The following is a 22507-nucleotide window of genomic DNA, read 5'->3' as shown; positions in this document are numbered from 1 at the left end:
TATATACAGTTCTAATATTAAGTTTGTTTTTTATAACAATGAAAAATAGCATAAAATGCCTACAAATTTAGTTATTACATAAAAAAATCGACGATAAGTTTTGAAACTTGATGATTTCACCTTTAGGTAGTTGGATTCTTCCTCACATTCATTAGGTGAATACAGCCTCTAAAAGTATATAAATAAGACTAAAGTGCTTATAACTTTTGATAGGGTTGTCATATTTTCAATCTTCCGTATCAATTCAAAAGGTCTTTTGATTACGCATCCAACGATGTGTCGCAAGATAGATCCGGACGACGTTTTCAAAAAAATTAGATCCGGCCTCAAAAAATTGTATAGATAACACTTATGGGTTACATACATGTAAATCGGCAAAAAATGCAGAGGTTGGTTTGAGCACACGCTTGAACTTGTTTTAAATCTGTTTTCAGGGCATTAAAATAAACATTTCATCTATCAACAAAATAAATTTGAACACATTTGGTTGCCTATTTGAAGTTAGCAGTTTCAAAAAACTGGTGCCACGATATCTCAACACTGCTTTGACCAAATCGGCTCAAAATTTTGGTGAAGACTCATTAATTAAACCGGTCCCGTGTGCATGACGAAAGTCGATTTTAAAAAAGTTTATTTTAAAAAAAGTTAAAAATATTTTTGTGTTTTTCATATGAAAATTTGTCAGTTTTTGATTTTTGTATTAAAAAAAAAACAAAATTTCAAAATCGGGCTTCGTCATGCACACGGAATATGTCTTGAGAGTCTTCACCCCAAATTTCAGCCAATTTGGTCTATCGAGATATCGTGGCACCCGTAAATCAACTCGTTGTTCAGAGAAAAACGCTCACAAAGTTCGACAGTCCGCTTTGCGCATGGCAAAAGTTTAAACTTAAACCGTCTTCTACTCACTTAAATCATGACATATCTTCATGAAACTTTCAGGATTGATTGGAATTCATCTTTTTAAAGGATTTAATAAATATTCGGAATCATGAAATATTGAGATTTTCTACATGTATGTAACCCCTTAAGTACTAGCAACTTTTGATTGGGTAAAATTATCATTTAAACCAAAAAATATGACCAAAAATCGATTTTTCGACACTTTAGCTCAATTCTGGGGCCAGAAAATTACATGGAAAAACATATATTTGGACAATTTTCGAATTTCGTTAGGGTGGTGAAGATATCTCGAGTTTAAAGAAAAACACCCTTGAGATTTTTTCAGCATTTCTAGTGCTGGATCTCCTCTTTCAAATGCAACATGGTGCTTAAAATTTGGCTTGCGCCTTTTCGAGATATTTGAGTTTTAAATTTGCATCTTTTTGCATCAGTTTTAAATTTTGCATCATTAAAAAGGCTGTAACTTTTGGCCCTTAAGTTCAAATTGACTTGTCAAAAACTTAAAAATGTGTGTTTTTTAGAGTTCTGAAAGTGCCCCCAATATCACTTTTCTCTAAAACTTAACCCTGAATTTCCACGTTCAAGAAACCGATTTTCGAAGGTTTGCTTAGATGCTTTCTATAAATTTGGTCGTAGAAGGCGTAGATTACGAGATAAAATGTTGGTGTCTTCGACAAAGTTGCTTGAATTGGCAAGCTCAACAACTTTCTAGAAGACAAAAAAATTCCTAAAAATAATCCTGAAAAGTTGATTTTCAAAATCACCCTAATCGTGAACCACCTTAATTTTCAACCAAGCCAAAAGTTGCCTCTTTTTATTTACAACAACTCTTCTGAAGACACCAAAGCTCCAAAACTTTACAATTTTTCGGAAAATCCGTTTTCCACTTAATTTTGCGATCTGGACCGCTGTGCAATGTCTTTTCCGAAATTGTATAAAAAACGTAAAAAAACGTAAAAAAAACGTTAAAAAGATCATGATTTGTGCAAGATTTGCTACACTAGTCGAAAAAAATATTTTCAAAAGCAAACTGTTGTGTTTTAAATGCGAAAACTTGAAAAAACTGGCTAGATATAATCAAAGTTTGATTACAAATCATTTTCATTTGGTAACGATAACTTGGAGGAACACCATCAACGCAAAGTTGAAAATATAAAAAAAACAGTCTCTGCCAAATAATTTTGTTTTCCAAGTTCAAATTACATTTTAAAACCCACAAACGAACCACAAATTCTGTCCATTCCTCTGGCGCCCATCAACCATAATCAAATTGTACCGCAAACTTCATTATTACCTGGGTTCAGCGCAAGGTCGACGTCAAATCACTTGGGAACCAAAACAACAACAGCAAAAAATGAAAAAGACAACGAACCCCAAAAAACCCAGATATTTTAAAGAAGGTTCCACCAGAAAAAACGGAGTGAGGGTCGTGCTCCATACAATAAGCACGCCGGAAAGGACCGATAAAACCCGTATCCTCGAATGCGTTCTCTTCGGGATCTGGCCCTCGATGGGCAAATAAATTATTTACTCCGGTTTATGAAACCCTTCCGGGCTGTGGTCAGAGGCGATTTCTTGAAAGAGGCACGAAAAAAAAAAGATTTTTAAAATTGTTGTTCATTTATGTAAGGTGACTTTTACTGAAATTTGGTATTTTTTTAGCAGATATCTCTAAATGATTTATGTGGTTTTCAAGTAATTGTTAAACTTTCAATAAAAATCTGAAATTTTCTTAAAGAAAAAACCTAATTTTTTTTCTGTGCATTTGCTGACTTTTTTCCCCACATGATTTGTGGATTCAAATTTCTAACAGCAAGTTAGTCCTCCGCAGATCAAGATTGAACCGGAAAGCGCCACTTTAGAAGCCTCCTCAAGAACATCATCCGGGCGGTTCGGTTGAGCAGGAAACGCTTCAAATTGAGGTTGCTGAGTGGAAAATCCGTTTTGTGTGGACTTGTGAGTAATATAAAATTAATTGGAAGCAAAGTTTGAAAAGAAAATATCAGAAGAACAGGAGAAAAGAAGAACAAAAAAATACAGAAAGACAGAAAAATTTAAGTAAAAACAGAAAATCAAAAGAACAGAAGAACAGAGCAATAGAACAATAGAAGAACAGAAAAAAATAGATGAACCATAGAAAAAACATCATTAAAAACAGAAGAACAGAAGAACAGAAGAACAGAAGAACAGAAGAACAGAAGAACAGAAGAACAGAAGAACAGAAGAACAGAAGAACAGAAGAACAGAAGAACAGAAGAACAGAAGAACAGAAGAACAGAAGAACAGAAGAACAGAAGAACAGAAGAACAGAAGAATTTAAAGAGAAAAGACTCTCGTTTTGTATTGTTTTGTGATTTTTTTTACCATGTTTCAATTCTGCTCCCAGCTTTGGTTATGCTTCAAATCACAATTTGAAATTAATACATTTCCAACGAATTTCAATTAAACTTCAAATCTCATTACAATTCCAGCTAACAAAGCCAAATTCAATCCCATCAACAGATTTTGACGCACATATTATCACACTCGCTCAAATCTGCCCACCAGCGCAAAACAAATCAATTTAACAAAATTACAAATTCCACCAACGCTCACCGGACTGGTGCGGGTCAGACGGCACGGACTTTCAATCAAAATTCAAAACCAAACTCCGAATGACGAAGCAAGTGCGTGATTTTCACATTCACCGCACTCACCCGCACCCACCCGCACTGATATATGAAATTTGCACAAAACGTTGCCTTTTTCCGGGACCAAAGAGTCATGCTCGCGCGTGGTGAATGTGTAATGTGCCAGCGTGTGTGGTGTGGTGTGGGAGGGTGTTTGCTCGAGTTTTGAAAGTGTAATGAGATGTAAATCGCTTTCAAATATCCTCCCCCCGGAAAACTATCACCCAAACGCCATTTGTAGCCTTTTGCCACGTTTGGGGTACCCATCATGAGAGAGCTTTTCGAAGGAAAAGGATAAACCAGCTTTGGGCCGCAGTAAGTGTGTGGCTGAGTGAGTTTGGTCATCTATTGGCATTGGCATCCTTTCCAGTTGTATTCATTTTGTAGTAACTGTAACCCTTAGATTTATCATTTATAAACTTTAATCACGGGTATGAATCTTCAAGCAATTTCAATATGGCGACTTGTATCAGAAGAAAGCGAAGCATTTTCGCTAGTTCTCACTGTTCTCTGTTCTGAGTGCACGTCCGCAAACATAGACCACACACATACTAACACAAAGCGCCACCAAGAGACAAAAGGTGATTACGAATATTTTTGACACTTTCGTTAAAAATATGCGGTTTTGCAAAAACTAATAACAAAACAAACTTTAAAGTGTAGTTCGGCTGTCAAACTTGTAATTCGCTGCTGATTTGTTCGAAAATTTGTTAAAAATAATAAGTTTTATGCAGCACCCATTTTGGATGGACATGTTCCCGTGCTTTCATACTTATGTATTGCAGTGGCCTAAGAAGTGTTAATCTAGAGTACTTTTTTCAAAACCACTACACACTCAATCGTAAGTAGGTAGAAAGCCATTGGAGTCGCAAGCATTGGAAATTTTGAAAACGATATAAACGATGAAAAGCTTAGAAAGCTCCTAATAGAATTCAACGAAACCTGTTAAATCACCTCCGTGTACGCACGAGAGCAAACAGCAGTAAAGTGTTCAGTGCTCTATCGTTTTTTCGGATTTCTTCGCTGTATTTGATTGTGATTACCCGCGAGTTTTTTTCTCCAGCATGCCAAAGGCCGGCCGTGGCCGTGGCAGTACGAGTGCGGCATCCAAAAACCCGCGAAGTTCGTCTACCGGCCGTGTGCAAAAAGGTAAACAAACCAACGCCGTGTCGGCCGCCATCGCGCAGGGGAGCGTGAGCGCAGATGGAATCGACAAAAAGTTACTACATTCCGGATATGTTCCGAGATCACCAGTGCGAACCCGTTCCGGTACCTCCGGTGCCACGACCAGTGACACAGCAACATCCGCCAACATCCCCATCAGGAACGAATTCCAGATGCTGAGCGACGACGAAGAAAACAACAACAACAACACCGACGGTAGCAGCACTGCCGACGACGACGACGACGATGATGGTCGTGCACGGAAAAAAGTGTCGACGTCAAAAAAGAACAATTCTCCTACGGAACGAAGACCACCTCCAATTTTTGTTTTGGACACGTTGGCGGACGATGTTGACGATTTGCTGGAAGGCCTCCGATATTGTCTGAAAATCGGTAGGTCGGCAGTGCAAGTGATCACACTGAACAGAAAAGATTTCGACCTGGTGCTTGAAGAACTGAAGCGTAGCAACTTCAACTTCTACACATACGACCCAGAGAAGCCCCCTGTTAAGGTAGTCTTGCAGGGTTACCAAGACCGTCCGATCGCCGACCTGAAGCGACACCTCTCGAACGCCGGAATAAAACCGCGGGAGATAAAAGTGCTCTCGTGCAAGACAACGGTAACAGGTACACACACTGTACCTGTTGTACTTCGACCGCGGCACCGTCAAGATCCAAGACCTGCGGCGGACTAAAACGTTGGACGGTTTTTGGGTAAACTGGCGGTTTTACACCAAGAACCCGACGGACGTAGCGCAATGCCACCGTTGCCAGAAATTCGGCCACGGCTCGTGGAACTGCAACCTCCGGCCCCGCTGCGTGAAGTGCGGTGAATCACACCTCTCGGAGGCGTGCGCACTCCCACGAAAGGCAGACTTAGGGGACAACACAGAACAAACCAAAATCGGCTCCCCTCCCTCTAATATTTACACACAAGGTCCTCTGTAATTATTAAGTCAAATGTAATTACAAAAGCCGACTCGGTCCCAACCAGAAAAGGACCTAATAAAAATAATTTTATGAGAAAAAATAAAACAGAACAAACCAAGCCGCGCGAACTGTGACGGCAACCATACCGGCAATTACCACGGATGCATCGCGCGCAAGGCCTACCTCGAGGAGCAGGAAAAGAGGAAGAAGAAAGCAGCAGCGTCCCACCCTCCTCAGCGATGTACGAGCGCAGCCGTTCCTGCAGCTGGCCAGCGTACGGTTCCAGCGGACAACCCAGCGTTCCCTCCTGGATGGGGGCGATCGTTTGCAAGCGTGGTCGCTGCCGGTAGCGGCGATGCGGCCCAGCAATGAGTCACCGAGGAAGATCTCTTCACCCTGCCGGAGTTTTTTGCTCTCGCGGGGGAGATGATGACGCGGTTTTGGACCTGCCGTAACAAGGCGGAACAATTCCTGGCCCTCGGGGAGCTGATGATCAAGCACATCTAGTGTAAGCTTTTTTTCTATTTCTATCCCCTTTCTTTTGCAAGTTTAGTAAGTTTTTTCTATATTTTTTCTTACTCTTGGTAATCTTTTAATTATAAGCAATAATCACACAACACACAGCTGAAAGGAACTCCAAAACTCTGTTATGAACAGCAAAAGAACTTATTGTAACATGATTATTCACTAATAAAACCGAATTGAATTGAATTGAATTGAAACCTGTTAAATAAACTTACAAAATCACGAAAAAATGAAGCCTACTTTTAATAAGGCGATTTTGGGAGCACACGGCAAACAAATTGATTGTTGCCGGATGAATGTCCTATGTCACAAAAGTTTTTGCATAAACATTAGACAGTTATGCAAAAACGGACAGGGCAAAAGAAACCGAAAAGCTACGATATCTTACATTTTGTAGGAAACATCGGTAGACAAGCTTCTACAAACAAGTCTATCTCGAGCCACAACATATATGCGCCAGCATTCTGGCACCAGTATTCGAAGCTCAACTTGACAGCAGTGTGTTTTTTTAACGATTTTTCCGATTAAAATTCATGCTGAATCGTCATATTTACGAACATGAAAATGATGTCCAGCCATAAAGTAAAACCTATACCTTTCTTCAGTAAGAAAGGCAAAAAAGTGTAAAATAATAAGAATCACAGCCTTTGTAACACTTCAAACTCAAGTAGAATGCACCCAAGTAAGTGTAAACAATCAATTCATTCAGGTTTCCGCTCAGTTTTCCCCATTTTTCCCTGATACTGAAAATAAAACCCTGAAGAAAAACGCACCTCACAGGGTAAGGGATGCCAGTGTTGCCAGCATGCCGTTATATTTATATGCTAATTGGGTCCTAAAATGAAGCTTAGATTGCTGATATTATTGTTTCCAGCGATATAGCTTATTTTTCTGAGTACAACGACCCTTTGTACGACCACAAAGAGTTTAAAATGGATTTTTAAATCAATATTGAAAAATTAACCTCGCGATCCTTCTTGACAGGAAAGCTCCTACTTGACAGTTCGTTCCAAGGGAACCATAGTTGATCCATTGAAAAAATGTTGTCTTGTCAAAAAAAAATTGCTTTAAAATGAAAAAAAGTGATCAGAAATGGTTTTTAATCGTGTTTTTTACCGTTGTACATAAAAATTGACCTAGGGCTTTAGTACCCAATTGAGTTTGCACCCTGAAAGTGGACCCCTCACGATGATCACCGTCCAAGGACCGAAAGTTTCGTCCTCTTGGCATCATCGGCAGGAAGTGAGCACTCTTTTGCTGACACGATTGTGGCGGGGTTCGAAAATGTCCCCCTCCCCTCCTGGTATAAGTGTGTTAAAAATTTAAAGCATTTTGAGTTGTGCTCTGTTGTTGTTGTTGTTGCTGTCTGCTGGGCACGACACGATGTAAATGAGGGTAAACAACAAGCGAATTTAGATGAGCTTCCGGCGACGACGAGCGGGACATGGCCGGGTCTTCCGTTTCCATTCTGATGTGTGGTTGTAAGCTTCGGTGGTGGCGAAGGAAGTTATGGCAGTTCATATTTTTGGCTTTTCTGTTGAGGTCTGCAGTGAAGGGCCACGCGCGTTAAGCTTTGCTGATTTATTTTATGGAAGTTTTGTGTGGAGGAGCTAAATTATGCCGGGTGTTTCCAACTGTTGCAACGATTTTTAATAAGTTATGAGCTCAAATTGGTGCGGTCATCAGCATGTTTTATTTAAACATTTCAGCGAGTGGGTTTTGATTTTGGGAAATTTCACGGAAAATGGTGTCCATGAAATATTAACCACTCAAAACCTCTAATAATTTAACAAAAGTTCAACTTTTTCTAGTGCAAAATGGGACTTTTCCTCGTTCAAAAAAGCTCATCCTTTCCCTCTATCAAACTGAAAAGACAAACTATCCAACCACAAACAGATAGGAATAAATGAATACGAATGAGATCGTTACTTGTGTGTGTGTGCTGGCTGCAAACAACTTACAAATTACATCGTGGGTCATAATTTTCAGCTCATGCTAACCCCTATTTCCTCAAAGCGGTTCAGTAGTTTTATCCTTACAATTGCATTTCCTCTAGACTTTTTAACCTTGAAGATAAGTTGGCAGCTCTGTATCGTGTTTCATATGAGTAGCAAAGTACCCATTCCTTATTGTTTGGGATGACCATGCCGAAACTGTTTGTTGACTGAAGATAGTTATTTTTTCGAATCATTTCTCCTACAACATAGAAATGCAAAGTTCGGGGTTACCTGTGAATCTGTTCTTTAACTCCAGCTTATTTTGACACTAAAAAAGCAGCATTTAGATTTGTAGTCATCATTTTTTGAAAATTTAAGCAATAGAATGCTAAATTCAAAGTAATAGTTTTTTTTTTAACAAGACTTTGTCGCCTCTTCAAAACTGCCGCAAAATAGGGTACACAGCAAAAAACAAGGCAAAAAATAATGTAAAAATGGAAGGCTGAAAACAGAATGTAGAAAAATAGAATGATGAATTTTACCTCTATAATTTTTGAATAACGATTTTTTTTGTCAAACAGGTTTTACTCAAAAAATGTGTAATATTACTTAATTTTTGATGAATATTCAACATTATTTTTGCTACTCGTATACTTGAGTAATATTCATCAAATTTAGGTACAATATTCAATCATCTTTTGACCCAGGGATTTTGACAACTGTCAAACACAACGTTTTGAAAAGTGGTTGGCAGAAGCCTGTCGGATCGTGATTCAATCGTCGCGTGTCCGGGAGTTGTGGTCGCTCATGCGTCAAACAATCGTTGCAGATTCTGTGCAGTCGTCGTTGTGTTGGTGCTTTTCCCGGATCGGTCTGGAGGACGGTGCCAGTGTGTCCAGGTATTTACGTCAAGGAATCGTCGCAGATTTCGTATATATATTCGTATATATTTTAAGCACTTTTTCTTCACTGAAGTCTTTTGAACACTTTGACTGTTTGTTTCATCATATTATTTGTTTTTGAGCAGAAAAATAGCCATTTGAAAAAAAAAAGTTTTTTTACCTGTTATGGATCCCCTTTTCCTATAGTGGACCCGGGTCCATAATCCGATTGTGGACCCGGGTCCACTATAGGCAAACTGTTATTTTTATACCAAACTTAACCGATATTTGGTGTTTTGATGCATGGTGTAGGTCTAATGATAGATATAATGAATAAAAGATGGTTTTTGCTCACTTTTCATCATAAACAAATCTGGAGTTTTTTTTTGAAAAGGTCCAATAAACCAAATTTCCAGTTTTTGCTTTTTGGGTGTTTTTAGAACCGCCTTGTGTCAGGGATATTGAAAAACACTCAAAAAGCAAAAACTGAAAATTTGGTTTATTGGTCCTTTTCAAAAAAAAACTCCAGAAATATGTTTTGTTACACAGAAAAAAATGATGGTAATATTCATCAGGAAATGGTGACAGATTTTGTGGCTAAAAAAATGATGAATTTTACCCCAGAAAATGATGAATTTTCATCAGTTTTTGATGAATATTCATCAGGTTCACATTTTTACACATTTTTTATGGAATATTACCCAAAAAAAGAGGTAATATTCAACCTACAAAATTTTCAACATTCCAGAATTCAACTTTTTTTTCTGCACGCATGTTTATTTAAAAAAATGTTTTGTTCTTGATTTATTATTATAAAATATAATTTCAAACTGCAATTATGATGCTTCAGTTATGTTTAATTGACTATAGTTTTGATTAATTATAATTTTTTACGGCTTTAGCATTTTTGGTACTTTTAACATGAAACAGCTATAATTAAGCTAAGAACAAGATTGTCCGTTCGACGCAGTGGTGAACGCAGAACGCTGTGCCAGTTCGATTTTTCCATCAACTGTCAGTCGAACAATCTGCAGGGGTTGTTTTGTTCAATGGTCGATGACTGGAAGGCTACACAGAAAAAAATATGTAAATTTACACAGCACGTAATTACTGTTTCTCATGTAAACTCACTCAATGTAATGTTGAAATATGATGTAAAGAGTAAAAAGTCATGGAAATTACTCCAATGTAAATCCAAATCTAATGTAAATCATGAATCTAATGGAAACGTTGAGAATGGAAACTCAAATCTGATGAATTTCTACCCGTGTTCGGCTTCCTGTAAATTCCTATTCAATGTAAATCATATATCCAATGTATTTCTGCCAAACGTTGACTTCAAAACTACCCGAACTAAAAATAGTAATATTTGGTTCTCTTTCTATCGCTCTCATCCTTCGCTGGCCCACTGCCTTCAATCATTTTAAAATAGAACACAGGCCACACCCTTTTCCTACTGCAATCCAAGTCGAGCTTCTCTTTCTCATTGGCCAATCAGAATTAGTTGATTTGAAATAATGTAAATTTCAAAACTAATGTAAATTCCAAAACTAATGTAAATTTTCAAAACTAATGTAAATTTCCAATGAATCTAATGTAAATTTCCAATGAACCTAATGTAAATATACATCATTTATCATGATACCTTTTGGTACATGATGAATAATGTAAATTTACAGAAATATTTTTTTTCTGTGTATGATGACAGGCGCAAATTTTTGCGTTTGCGTTCAGGCCTGACGGACAATCTTGTTCTTACCTTTATACTCACAATCAGGGTTGTGGAGTCGGAGTCGGAGTCGGAGCCGGAGTCGGTGGAGTCGGGTCTTTTTGGGGACCAGGAGTCGGAGTCGGAGTCGGAGTCGGCTAAATTTTATGAGCAGGAGTCGGAGTCGGAGTCGGAGCCGACAATTTTAGATAACCCGGAGTCGGAGTCGGAGTCGGAGTTATCTAAATTCAACAATAAAAATTACTTTCATTATTGTTCATAATTTGTTACAATGCAGGAGAACATTGTATATTTTTAATTGTCGCATGCACTGCGTTGCCACTTTGTTCATTTTTTGAAAGAGATTTATCAGATGCCACTATGTTTTTGAAGCATTTTTATTGTGATTGGAATGCATTAATTGTTTTATTTCACTATGATCACTAAATGATAACCTTTTAGTCTTCTCTAACCCAAGTATGTTGTATCATAACTTAAAAAAATAATAGACAATATTGACTACAAATTCAGAAATATTCAATTGATTCTTGACTGCATCCTTTTGCCTATATTTATGTACCTTTTCAATTCAAATTTCACCAAATTTAATCCAGTTCATTCTGAAAAAAGTACTTTACCCCGATAGTGAATGTCTAGGTTTTAGAGTAGTGCGGTGCCTGTGTGGACGCGCAGTCCTGTTTTTTCGTGTTATTTTCCATCTCTTTTGTGTCGCTATTTGTGTACATGGGGTGATTGGATTTCTTCTGATTCGTGTTGTTTTCATCTCTTTTATGTCGCTGTTTGTGTGCATGGGGTGATTGGTCTTCTTCTTCTTCTTTTTTCTTTATTTTTAGTTCGCGCGTTCGTTGGCCAATGAGTTTATTTTTGTTCTCTTTACATAGTTTTCGATAGAAACGATCCGGATTCTTTTTTTTTCGAGACAAGCAAGTCGTATTGCTGGATTAAGTCCTTTCTATATCATCGATGATCGGAAGGCAAGCCGACGAATATGTTTTAAGGCTTATGATATAAAATCATTTTAATGAATAAAGCCCTTCTTACATCACCGTTGATCGGAAGGCACGCCGACGAAGAATTTCTGGAGGATCGCGGTCGAATTAATACTATATTTAAAATTCTAGATAGCTATCTTTCGGATTCGATTGTGAGTAGCGGGACTTCGCGGTTACTATGCAACGTATTTTTTTGGAGTCTTTTTATATTTAAAATTTATAAGTCCTTCTTTTATCATCGTTGATAGGAAGGCACGCCGCCGGTTAAGTTCGTTTAAGTTATTGTTTTAATTTCATTACAATCGGTTACGTGGTGTCCTGTTTTCTTTTCGTTTATATTCGTTGATCGTAATAATTTATTCCAACTGGCAGCTTTAGTACTAACTCATCTACTATTTTTGACATTTGCTCGCGTTATCTTAATTGTACCAACAGTAAAAATATACTGATAAGTCCAGCCGCTCGGTTGGCACGCGTTTGATTAAAACAAACTTTTTAAATAATCAATTATTTATCTTTCCGCAGCCGGCTGCCTAAGATTTAAAATTTCAACCGATAAACAAAATGCTCATGGTCACATCACTGCCACTCGTGAATCCTGACCTCAAACCCATCTACTAACCCCCTCAAAACTCATGTGATACTTTGTCGGAGAAGCAGTCGATTGGGCGGTCTCTATCACTCAAGTATCGGACTAACATTCCCATCCACTTCCCCGTGACCCTACCACTGGTCGTGGCCGGCGCCGGTATTGATCAGCATGATAGGGGCCTTTGAGAAGTTGCGAAGCGAGGAAAGATAGCTCCCACTTATCTTCCACGGCTCGTGGATGTAACTTCTGGGGGTCCTGGTCAATAACGGAGTAGCAACTGCGGGTGGGCACCTATGCTTATGCTTATGCTTATGCTTATAGTGAATGTCTAGGTTTTAGAAATGAAATGAATGTCTGTTTTTGAAAATCTGAAAAAAAAACTCACTGAGAGTATAACTCTTCCATCAAATAATCAACGATTATAACAATCTACTACTTGGACCTCAACATGCGCATTTTGTTTATAACTAAGTACAAAAAAAAAATCATAGTGTCACGTTTAACATATTTGAAACTGACAAAAAATATAAAAAAGGCAACTATTTTTTTAAATAATCATTGTGTATGTTAAAGATACTGAAATCTGAAAGTGTCGATCCTTGGGAAAACTATTTTGATATCATTGCAAATTGTTTACAAATTTTTAGAGTAAAAAGATGTTTTGGTGCTCTCCCCATTCAAGCCTTCGGACTCCTAGGTTCGAGCAGAAACTTGCAATAGAGACCACAAAAGACCCGGGGGTCGTTAATGTGGATGGTTTGATTTTTGATAATTTTTGAAAAAATTAAATATGTGGAGTCGAAAGCTGGAGTCAGAGTCGGAGTCGGAGTCGGCTAGAGTTGGTGGGCCGGAGTTGGAGTCGGAGTCGGAGTCGGTTGGAGCTGAAAGCCGGAGCCGGAGTCGGAGTCGGAGTCGGCTAGACTCAGAAAGCCGGAGTCGGAGTCGGAGTCGGAGTCGCTTGAAGTATGACCCGACTCCGCAGCCCTGCCCACAATTGAAAAAATATATGCGTTTAGGTTGATAATAACAAGCATTTATTGTATGTTTAAGAGAAACTTTTGCTTAAATACACAGTTTCCTTTCATTTTGAAGGTTTAATTATCAGGGGTCCACTTTGGAAAAGTTTGGATTTTCATTATCCAATATTGGAACCCCATAATTTTTGCTCGCAAATGAGCAGTTCTTCGCTTTATTTTAGTAAAGTTCCTTAAACTTACATTATTTCGAATTGCTGAAGTTAAATTAGTAGTCAAAAAATGATTGTATAGTTAATTCAATCATAAAATATAAAAACAGTTTTGTTGTGAAAATGCTAGTGGCCATGGCTGATTTCAGATGTCGAACTCAAAACACTTAATTTGGTGAAAAGGACAATTCAAAATTAGCCAACATTGACTTAAATGATGCTAAACATGCTAAATAAAAGGTTTGTAGACAACAACATGCTTGAAATTGTGATTTTATTGATTTTTTCATCAAAAACCCTTCAGAAGGTCCACTATAGGAAAGGGGTCCACTAATGGATAACGTACCCTACCATTCAAAAGACTAGGGGTAGTGAGTTCTCTCGATTTCGTACAATCCTAGTAATCCGTGAAATTAGAAACAATCAATTGAGCAATTCTATACGAAATCGGCCGAAATCGACAATTTTTATTTTTTGTATTCTTTTTATTTCGCTCAAACTTTGTTGGAGCCTCTGAAAGAAGCTATTTTGTGTCATTGGTTCGCCCATACAAATCTCCATACAATTTTGGCAGCTGTCCATTAGGGTGACAATAAAAAAAATCGACATCAGGGACACCCTCTGATTCGATTCCCTAGGCAAAAATGAATATCTGTGCAAATGTTAAGGGGTCGCTTTTTATCGATAAAGTTTATATGGGGAAAATCGCAAAAATGTATGCAGAAAAACATCGTTTCGATATTTTTCTGCCAGGTGGTGCGGGTCTCGCCCAAAATTGTCCAAGTGTGAGAATTTTGCAGCAAATTTAATTTCCAACAACTTTGTCGAAGGGTGCAAAACGATGCGAGTTTTTTCGAAAACATTATTTAGATTTTTTTTAAGCAAGCTTACATTTGAAAAGGGCATAATATTGAATGTATAATCTATAAAATTCTTTTCGATTGCAAATTCAATATTACATAGAAAATTAGGTCAAAATTTGTTTTTGCATAAAATTTAATTTTTTTTCAAAAATTACTATTTTTCAAAAATTTATAACTCGGCGGCACATTTTTTGACCACGATTCTTTATGGCTCAAAAGATGCGGATTTTGTCACCTAAAACATATCGAAAAATCTCGAAAATCCAAAAATATTTATTTTGGGAATTATGTGGAAAAATAATAATAAAAAGTTGGCAATTTTTTTTCGTGTGCCTATTTTTTCTGGACACTCCTAAACATTTCCTACAACTTTGCAGAAGACACCAAATTGATCAGAAAATTCACTCAAAAGTTACAAATGTTTGAATGTTTACGTACCATTTTTGTATGGACCACCGCCAAAATCATAAAGAGATTTGTATGGGCGAACCAATGACTCAAAATAGCTTCTTGGTCATCGGGAAGGCCCCCACAAAGTTTTAGCCAAATCAAAAAATACAAAAAAAAAAAATGGTCGAAATCCGCCGATTTCGTGGAGAGTTGCTAAAAAAAAGCACATTGATGAAAAATTCAATTCAGGAAAGGAACCAATTGTGCAGCAACTGGCAACAGATTGAGAAACGTTATAGAAACCACCTCAACTTTGTACTTACCACAAACGTTCGGCTGTAGACGGGTCAAGATTTGATTATGATCCTTGATAGTCAAATCAGCTGTGATATTCGGCAAATCTCATGAAAACTCGCTTTTTTACACTTTTTTCTATAAATACTTGACTTTTTTTTATTCATAAATGTTTAATTTGTTTATTAGACTCTTCGCTGGCTGGCAGACAGATTTAATCCTTCCATATTCGCTAATTGTTTTGGTAATATTTTTTTCTTCTTACAATTGAAACGTGCTAACTTTTCGTGTGATAAAATTTCATCGGTTCTTGTTTGGGTTTACTCATTTTACAACTTTTCGTTTTCGCTTTGCTCGCTTTTTTGTTTTATAAACATAATTTTTGTTTTTGGTATTTATTTACTCGATTAAAATCACTTCGAATTTCGCTATACTACTTTTATTTCTTGCTTTTCTCTTCAATTTATTCATTTAGCTAGGTTTACTTTCTTAATCAAACAACAAATGCATTTCGATCATTACGTTAAATGTCGTGGAATTATGAATTATCTTTTCGTATAAGTACTCCTGTTTTGTTAGTCGCTCTCGATATTTTTTTTTACATTTAATTGTTTTAGGGAAGAAGTCGCCTTCGACAGTGCTCGATTTAAACTTTCAAAGATATTTTATTTTCAATATATTATTTTGACTAATTTCGACTTGCTCACAGTTTTGTTAACCAAACGATTTCACTACAATTCGGGACAAATTTTCGCTTACCTTATTTTTTCACGAGAGCGTTCAACCTGGAATTCTACAAAAGTCTTCTTCTTACTGTTGGACCGTTTCCCCTTCGATTTGGTCGGCGTTTTCGCCACACTCTGGCTGTTCGGAATGGTTGGGCTGCTGCTCCTCGAGGATGATGTCCGCGTCGATGGTCGGATGGACGGCGATGCGAACCAACCGCAGACAGATTGAGCCCCGGATGATGCGGAGCAGGTCGATCACCTGGCCGGTGGACATCGATTCCACCGATTCGTCGTTGACCTGCCGAGGTGCATTTTTCATTGTTATTTGGTGTCATGTTGTTGTCATGGATACAGGGGTAGAGATATAGACAAATCCAGCGAAAGCTCAACGCTGCTTTTTGATGGTGAGAGATTTGACAGCTCCCATACTAAATGTCTCGATTTTCATACTTTTTGTTAATTTTCTTCTAAAATAAAACACTTAACTTTTTATTTTAATAATATTCTAGACACATTTTGTGCACCTAATCAATCAATACTTTTATCATAAATAATCATTTTATTGCTTGAAAATTTAGTTTTCCTGAGCTCCCATATTCAAATACATGGAAGCTGTCATTTCTAACACCATTGGCCACCTAGCGGCCATTTCAAACTGGATACGTCTATTTTGTCATGGCATGCTACATAAATGTCAAAACTCACCGTCAGCAGCTGATCGCCGACCCGCAGCCGTCCGTCTTTGGCGGCGACACTCTCGCTGTAGATCGCACTGATCGCCGGCCGCCTGCTGTCCGGATCCTGCTTCAGGCTGAACCCGAGCCGGCTGTTCCATCCCTTGTTCAGCTCGACGGTGAAAATCTGCCAAACACAAAATTGTTCACATTTTTTTTCAAAGAATTTATAAGTGATTCCAACCTTATTCCCGTCACCGTCCAGGCCGCCGCCGTCGTCGTTGGCCGTGTCCAGTTCCCGCTCGGTGGTCGGCGTGGTGGTGCTGCCGGTGGTCGTTCCGAACGTTGCCGCCAGGCTCGATTCGGCGTCCGGCGTCGAGCTGGTGGGGAAGGACGACCCCGTTAGCGAGGGGGACGACCCGTCCATGGATTGGTGCTGGGCGGGGCTGGCCGTGCTTTCGTCGTCCTCGTCGGACGTCAGGGTGGCGCCCTTCCACTTCATGAGGCTCTTTTTGCCTGGGGGAGGAAGGAAAGAGAGAGAAAAAAAATATTAAAATAGTAGTTTGTGCAACAAGTTGCAAAAAGAAGAATTTTTCAGCACTAGTCGTACATTTATCCTAGTCCTAGTATTGCTTGGGACTGGCACAAAAAAACCTTCAAATAAGGGTAGTTTTTTTTGATAAGAGAAATTGCGTTTTTCTTAAACTATGATAACCATTACTTAGCAACTATGCGTCGAATTTGCAATGTTATTTTTTTATAATTGTGAAATTTTGCGACCCTTCAAAATTTTGTTTTTAAATGCTTTAACATTTTATGTGGTTGAAAATTGAAAACATTCGATTCGATCATACGGGGAGTTCTCTTGAATTTTATTATTTTTATATTTTTTAAATATATTTTTGTTCTCTCCCAGGCGGATTTATGTCGAAAAAATTGCATTGTTTGAAACTTCTTTCAGAAATGCTCATTTAATTTAGGGTAGCCTATTTTCCCCAGTAAAACCAATACATGCAGTTTGTTGGAAATTTCACGGCGTACATTTTCCCTCTGAGAAAATGCAATTTAGACCCTCCACTTCCGAGAAATTTGAGTTTTAGTGAAGAAAGGTGCCAATTTTCAAAATTTCTTAGAATTCAGAAGCAAGGCCTACTAATTACACGACGTTGCACGCATATGTCTTCAAGGTTAGGGTATTCATTTTTTTTCAGTAATTTTGGCCGATGAATCCGATTCTGGAATCTATTTTCATATAAAACAGTGATGTTTTGCAGCTGCGCCGATTTGGAATGATTTTTGCGTGTTTAATTCGCTGCAATTTAAATCGCCTGAAATTTCCTACAAGCTGTATGTATTGGATTTTCTGGGAAAAATAGGCTACCCTAAATTAAATGAGCATTTCTGAAAAAAGTTACGAAAAATGCGTTTTTTTTACTTTTAACACCAAATTCTAATTCTGCAATCCAATTTTAGTCAAATTTCAACAGTAGATTAATTTAAAAATTTAAAAAAAAGATTTTTTCCTGTATTTCATCGCCACCATTTTAACCGCCATCTTGGATTTAAAAATTCTAAATAACTTTACTTTGCTTTGACATTGAAAATCGGAGCCATAATTTCTGAATTATTATCGTTGCTCAAATTCGACACTGTTTCAGTGATGTAGAAAAAGATACTCATTTTCTGATTTCTGTGAAAAAATATTTTCAGCCATGGTCAAGCTTGGTCATTATTTAAACAAGTAAAACAAGCTAAAATCAGTGCACGGTTTTCAAATTTTCTGTGGAGTACTGTTTGATTGCAATTTTGATTTTAAATCTAAATAAAAGCAACATAAAATGTTTTTTTCGCAAATTCGAAAATTATGTTTTTTTTTAAACATTGGCAACACTGCCAAATGAATTTGGATCAACTTTTCCTATAGCTTAAAAAACGTACTCTTTTGTCTTCTAAAACATGTTTAAAAGCTTTTGTGCATGGGCAGCTGGCCAAATTTATATGGAGACTTGTTTGGACGAAAAATATTGCAAAATGTCCTTTTTGGTGTTACAAAGTTACACCACATTTTATCCAAATGAAAAAACACAAAAAAAGTTCGATTAAATTTACTCATTCTTATTAATTGCTCATTGGGAGAATTGTGGAGTTTTTTTTTTGAAAGGTCCTATATACCAAATTTCCAGTTTTTGCTTTGTGGGTGTTTTTTAAACCGCCTTGAGTCAGGGGTATTAGAAAAGCACCTAAAAAGCAAAAACTGAAAATTTGGTTTATTGGACCTTTAAAAAAACTCCAGAATTGCTCTTATAGCTAAGTGAGTTTAGTTAAATATTCAAAATTCAAAATTTTATAAAATAAAAAGTTTAAATTCTTTGATTTTATTGTTCATAATTTCTAAAATTATTAAATTCATTATTTCCTAAATATTTTAATTATTAAATTATTAGGTTCTTAAATTCATAAATTTTTAATTTTTTTATTCCACCATTTTAAACAGATAACAAAAAATCAGATAACTTTGGGACATTTTTAAAGTCACATTTTGGGTTAGAGGCCCAAATTTAGGGAAAACTTAAAAATATTGATTCGATTATCCGGAGTTAAACTGTGGCGTTTAATTTAACCCTTTTTTGTCTTTTTTATTTTAAAATTTTAAAAAATTGAAATTATAGAGTTATCAAATAATAAAAAAAAATAAAAATTGGAACTACAAGCCGTGGTATAAAAATTTGAATTTAAAGAGTGTTTTAAAATGCATTTTGCACCAGTTGCATTGCAATAATTTTTTTTTAAATATCTAAGTACTGATGACATTTTATCGGCGAAAAAAAACTTTTTGCGGATATTAAAAAAAAATCTTAATCGATCCCAGACATGCTTAATATTATTTTAAACGCAAGAAAATGCATTTCAAATAGTTTTCAGTTGATTAGACTTCTATTTCAATTTAAATTTTGAAGATTTTTGAAAACATTTTTTTTGCCCCCGAATTTTTCGGAAAGGGTTACATACAGTTTGTAAAATAATTGCAACGACTTAATTGATCATCTGATTTTTTTAATTTTTACATATTCGAATGTTTTAATTTACTGATATAAGAGTTTAAAAACTTTGTTTTTGTTTTCAATTTTTAATGTTTTAAATTTTTTAAATCAGATTTTATTTATTTTTGATTTTTGAGTTAAAACTTTACAATTTTTTAATTTAATAAGTTTTGAATTCTAAAAGTTTTAAATTTTTAACATTTCTTAATTTGTGATTGTTTTAAATTTCCGAATTCTAGAACTTTTAAAATTTTGTTTCTAGGTTTGGAATTCTTGGAATTTTAGAAATTAAAGAATTCAAGTAATTTATTTTATTTTTGCCAGAAATCTTAATTCTAGTTCTTATGGATTCTCCCAATGTTTATTGCATTTGGAACAAAAAAAAACTCTATAATATTCGTCATTTCAAGGTTCTGCGGTTTTAAGTTTTGGAGGCAATTCAGAATTTTCAATGTTATTATGTGTTATTTAAACTATTGTTAATTTTAGACGCATTAAAAAAATCAAATCCAAATTATTTGATTTTTCCTCAAATCATACCGCAAACGGGCACCGCGTGGAAAAACGTCGTACTTCGCATTCCGTTTCTGTGCCTTTCAGCTGCGTACCACTCAATAAACATATTTTTTATAATCCTTTTCTTGACCGTTTCTAGATCTTGATTTTTTTACATGACGTTTTGCGTTCCTTCCTAGCTCCGTATTAGCCTAAGTTTTTAATATAGTTTACAAGTTGCTCCTTGATTCTGGGAGAATTTTCGGTAAAAACTTGGAATCAAATTTTCATTGCCTTAAAAAGAAAAAAAAAACATTTCAAGAGCTTATAGCAAAGTTCTTTGTCATACTGGTCATGTGTAACATAACCACCTGCGCTTTTGTTGATACGGTTAGTGCTGATTCTTACGGTTTAGGCCATTATTTTCAGGCTATTTCTACAAAATGAGTGCAAAAATAAAAAAATTAGAATGGTTTTTTAAATCATTTTATTGTAATCAATGTAGTCAGAGAAAAATTTACCGCTGTGCTAGAACAATAGTGTCATTTAGTGATGACTAGTGGAAACTGATTAAAACCAGTGCATTTGGCTCAAATGTTGTGCACATGGTTTATATTGCCCTGCATGATTGTTTAAACTGAATTGCCATTTTTTTTTAATTTTGCTTTTTTTTAGATGATTGATATAGAAGTTATGCAGCAAAGCAAAAAGCCCCATGTCGCCACCTATGAACAAGTAGCGTAAACCTATGATTTTGGAAAAAAATGTGTTTTTACCTTTACAATCAACAATTTTATAAAACTTATGCCGGATTCGGATAAGAAAAATTATTTCCAACAGTTTTGTATACAACTTTCCAATATTTTTTTAAATTTTACCTCAATTTAGATTGAAAAAACAAAAAAGTGGTAAAATCACACATTTTCACAAAACCATTTTGCATCATTAGTTTGTCCATATAATTTTCCATGCAAATTTGGCAGCTGTCCATACAAAAATTATGCATGAAAATTCAAAAATCTGTATCTTTTGAAGGAATTTCTTGATCGATTTGGTGTCTTCGGCAAAGTTGTATGTATGAATACCCGAGCAGACGGAAATAACTTGGGAATAACATTCTTTGTTATCTGAAAATACTAGGCCAATAACATTTTATGTTATTTATAACAAGATTTGTTATTCGCCGTTATGATGTTTTTGTTATTGGATTGTTATTGTAATAACAGACTAATAACATTTTACGTTATTTTTCGAACAAATCTTTGTTATTATTTTTTGTTATTTTAACAACTAATCCGATCATCCCAATAACGTTTGGAGTTATTCTTCCATAACAAAAAATGTTATTCTCAAGTTGTTTTTGCTGTCAATCAATATCAGACCAATAACAATTTTTGTTATGATAACATAAACTGTTATTGAACTCATATGCAAAAATGGATTTTTCATGATTATTCCATAACACTTTCTGTTATTTTAACAGTATTTGTTATTGAAATGGCATGAATTTAGTTATTACCGTCTGTTCGGGTACGGACTACACTGAAAAAAATACACAGTAAAAAAAATTGGTGATTTTTTATTTAACTTTTTGTCACTAAAACTTGATTTACAAAAAAAAAAATATTTTTTTTTCATTTTTTGATATTTTTTATAGGACATCAAATGCAAACTTTTCAGAAATGTCCAGGTTGTGCAAAAAATCTTTGACCGAGTTATGATTTCTTGAATCAATACAGTTTTTTTTCAAAAAATCGAAATATTGGTCGCAAAAATTTTTCAACTTCATGTTTCAATGTAAAATCAAATTTGCAATCAAAAAGTACTTCAGTGAAATTTTGATAAGAGGCGCCGTTTTCAAGTTAAGGCCATTTTAGGTAAAATCTTAGTCCTGGGTTAAAATTTTTGAAAATATCAGTATTGGTTAAACAATTTTTAACTCGGTCAAAGATTTTTTGCACAACCTGGAAATTTCGGAAAATTGGCATTTAATGTTCACTAAAACATATAAAAAATAGATTTTTTTTGCAAATCAAGTTTTGGCGACAAAAAGTTAAATAAAAAAAACACCAAATTTTTTTACCGTGTATCATTTTTTTCAGTGTAGTCCGTATCCATACCTACAACTTTGAAAAAGACATCAAATCGATCAAAAAATTCCTTCAAAAGATACAGATTTTTGAATTTTCATACATCATTTTTGTATGGACAGCTGCAAAATTTGTTTGGAAAATTATATGGACAAACTAATGATGCAAAATGGCTTCGTTGGGCATACCGAAGGCACCAAAAAAAGTTTCAGTCGGAATAAAAAAAAAAATAAAATTTGAAAAAAAAAACCGATTTCGTAGAGAAATGCTCATTTACAGTTTTCTCATACAAAAATCAAACAAATATTGGAAAGTTGTACACCAAAATATTGGAAATAGTTTTTCTTATTTGAATCCGGTAATGCTTTTATAAAAAATGTTGATTTTGTCTTTAGCTTTGCTGCAAATTTTTTATGGATGTTGT

The 22507-nt window shown here is 35.8% G+C and overlaps 1 protein-coding gene across 2 annotated transcripts in view; it reads right to left on the bottom strand.

Moving 5' to 3' along the window:
• Positions 1-15187: 15187 nt before the first annotated feature.
• Positions 15188-22507, bottom strand: part of LOC6049292 — a 290210-nt gene continuing 282890 nt past the window's right edge. For both annotated transcript variants that reach the window (XM_038248307.1, XM_038248306.1), the window contains 3 exons: positions 16702-16973; positions 16489-16644; positions 15188-16081 (listed from right to left, as the gene is read on the bottom strand). In XM_038248307.1, coding sequence (XP_038104235.1) covers positions 15866-16081; positions 16489-16644; positions 16702-16973 — 644 coding nt within the window. In that variant the 3' untranslated portion in view covers positions 15188-15865. The remainder of the gene's footprint in view (positions 16082-16488; positions 16645-16701; positions 16974-22507) is intronic.

This window comes from Culex quinquefasciatus, chromosome 1, assembly GCF_015732765.1.
Source record: "Culex quinquefasciatus strain JHB chromosome 1, VPISU_Cqui_1.0_pri_paternal, whole genome shotgun sequence".
Taxonomy (NCBI): domain Eukaryota; kingdom Metazoa; phylum Arthropoda; class Insecta; order Diptera; family Culicidae; genus Culex; species Culex quinquefasciatus.
Note: the sequence above shows the minus strand (reverse complement) of the source record. Positions and strands in the feature narration are given on the sequence as shown.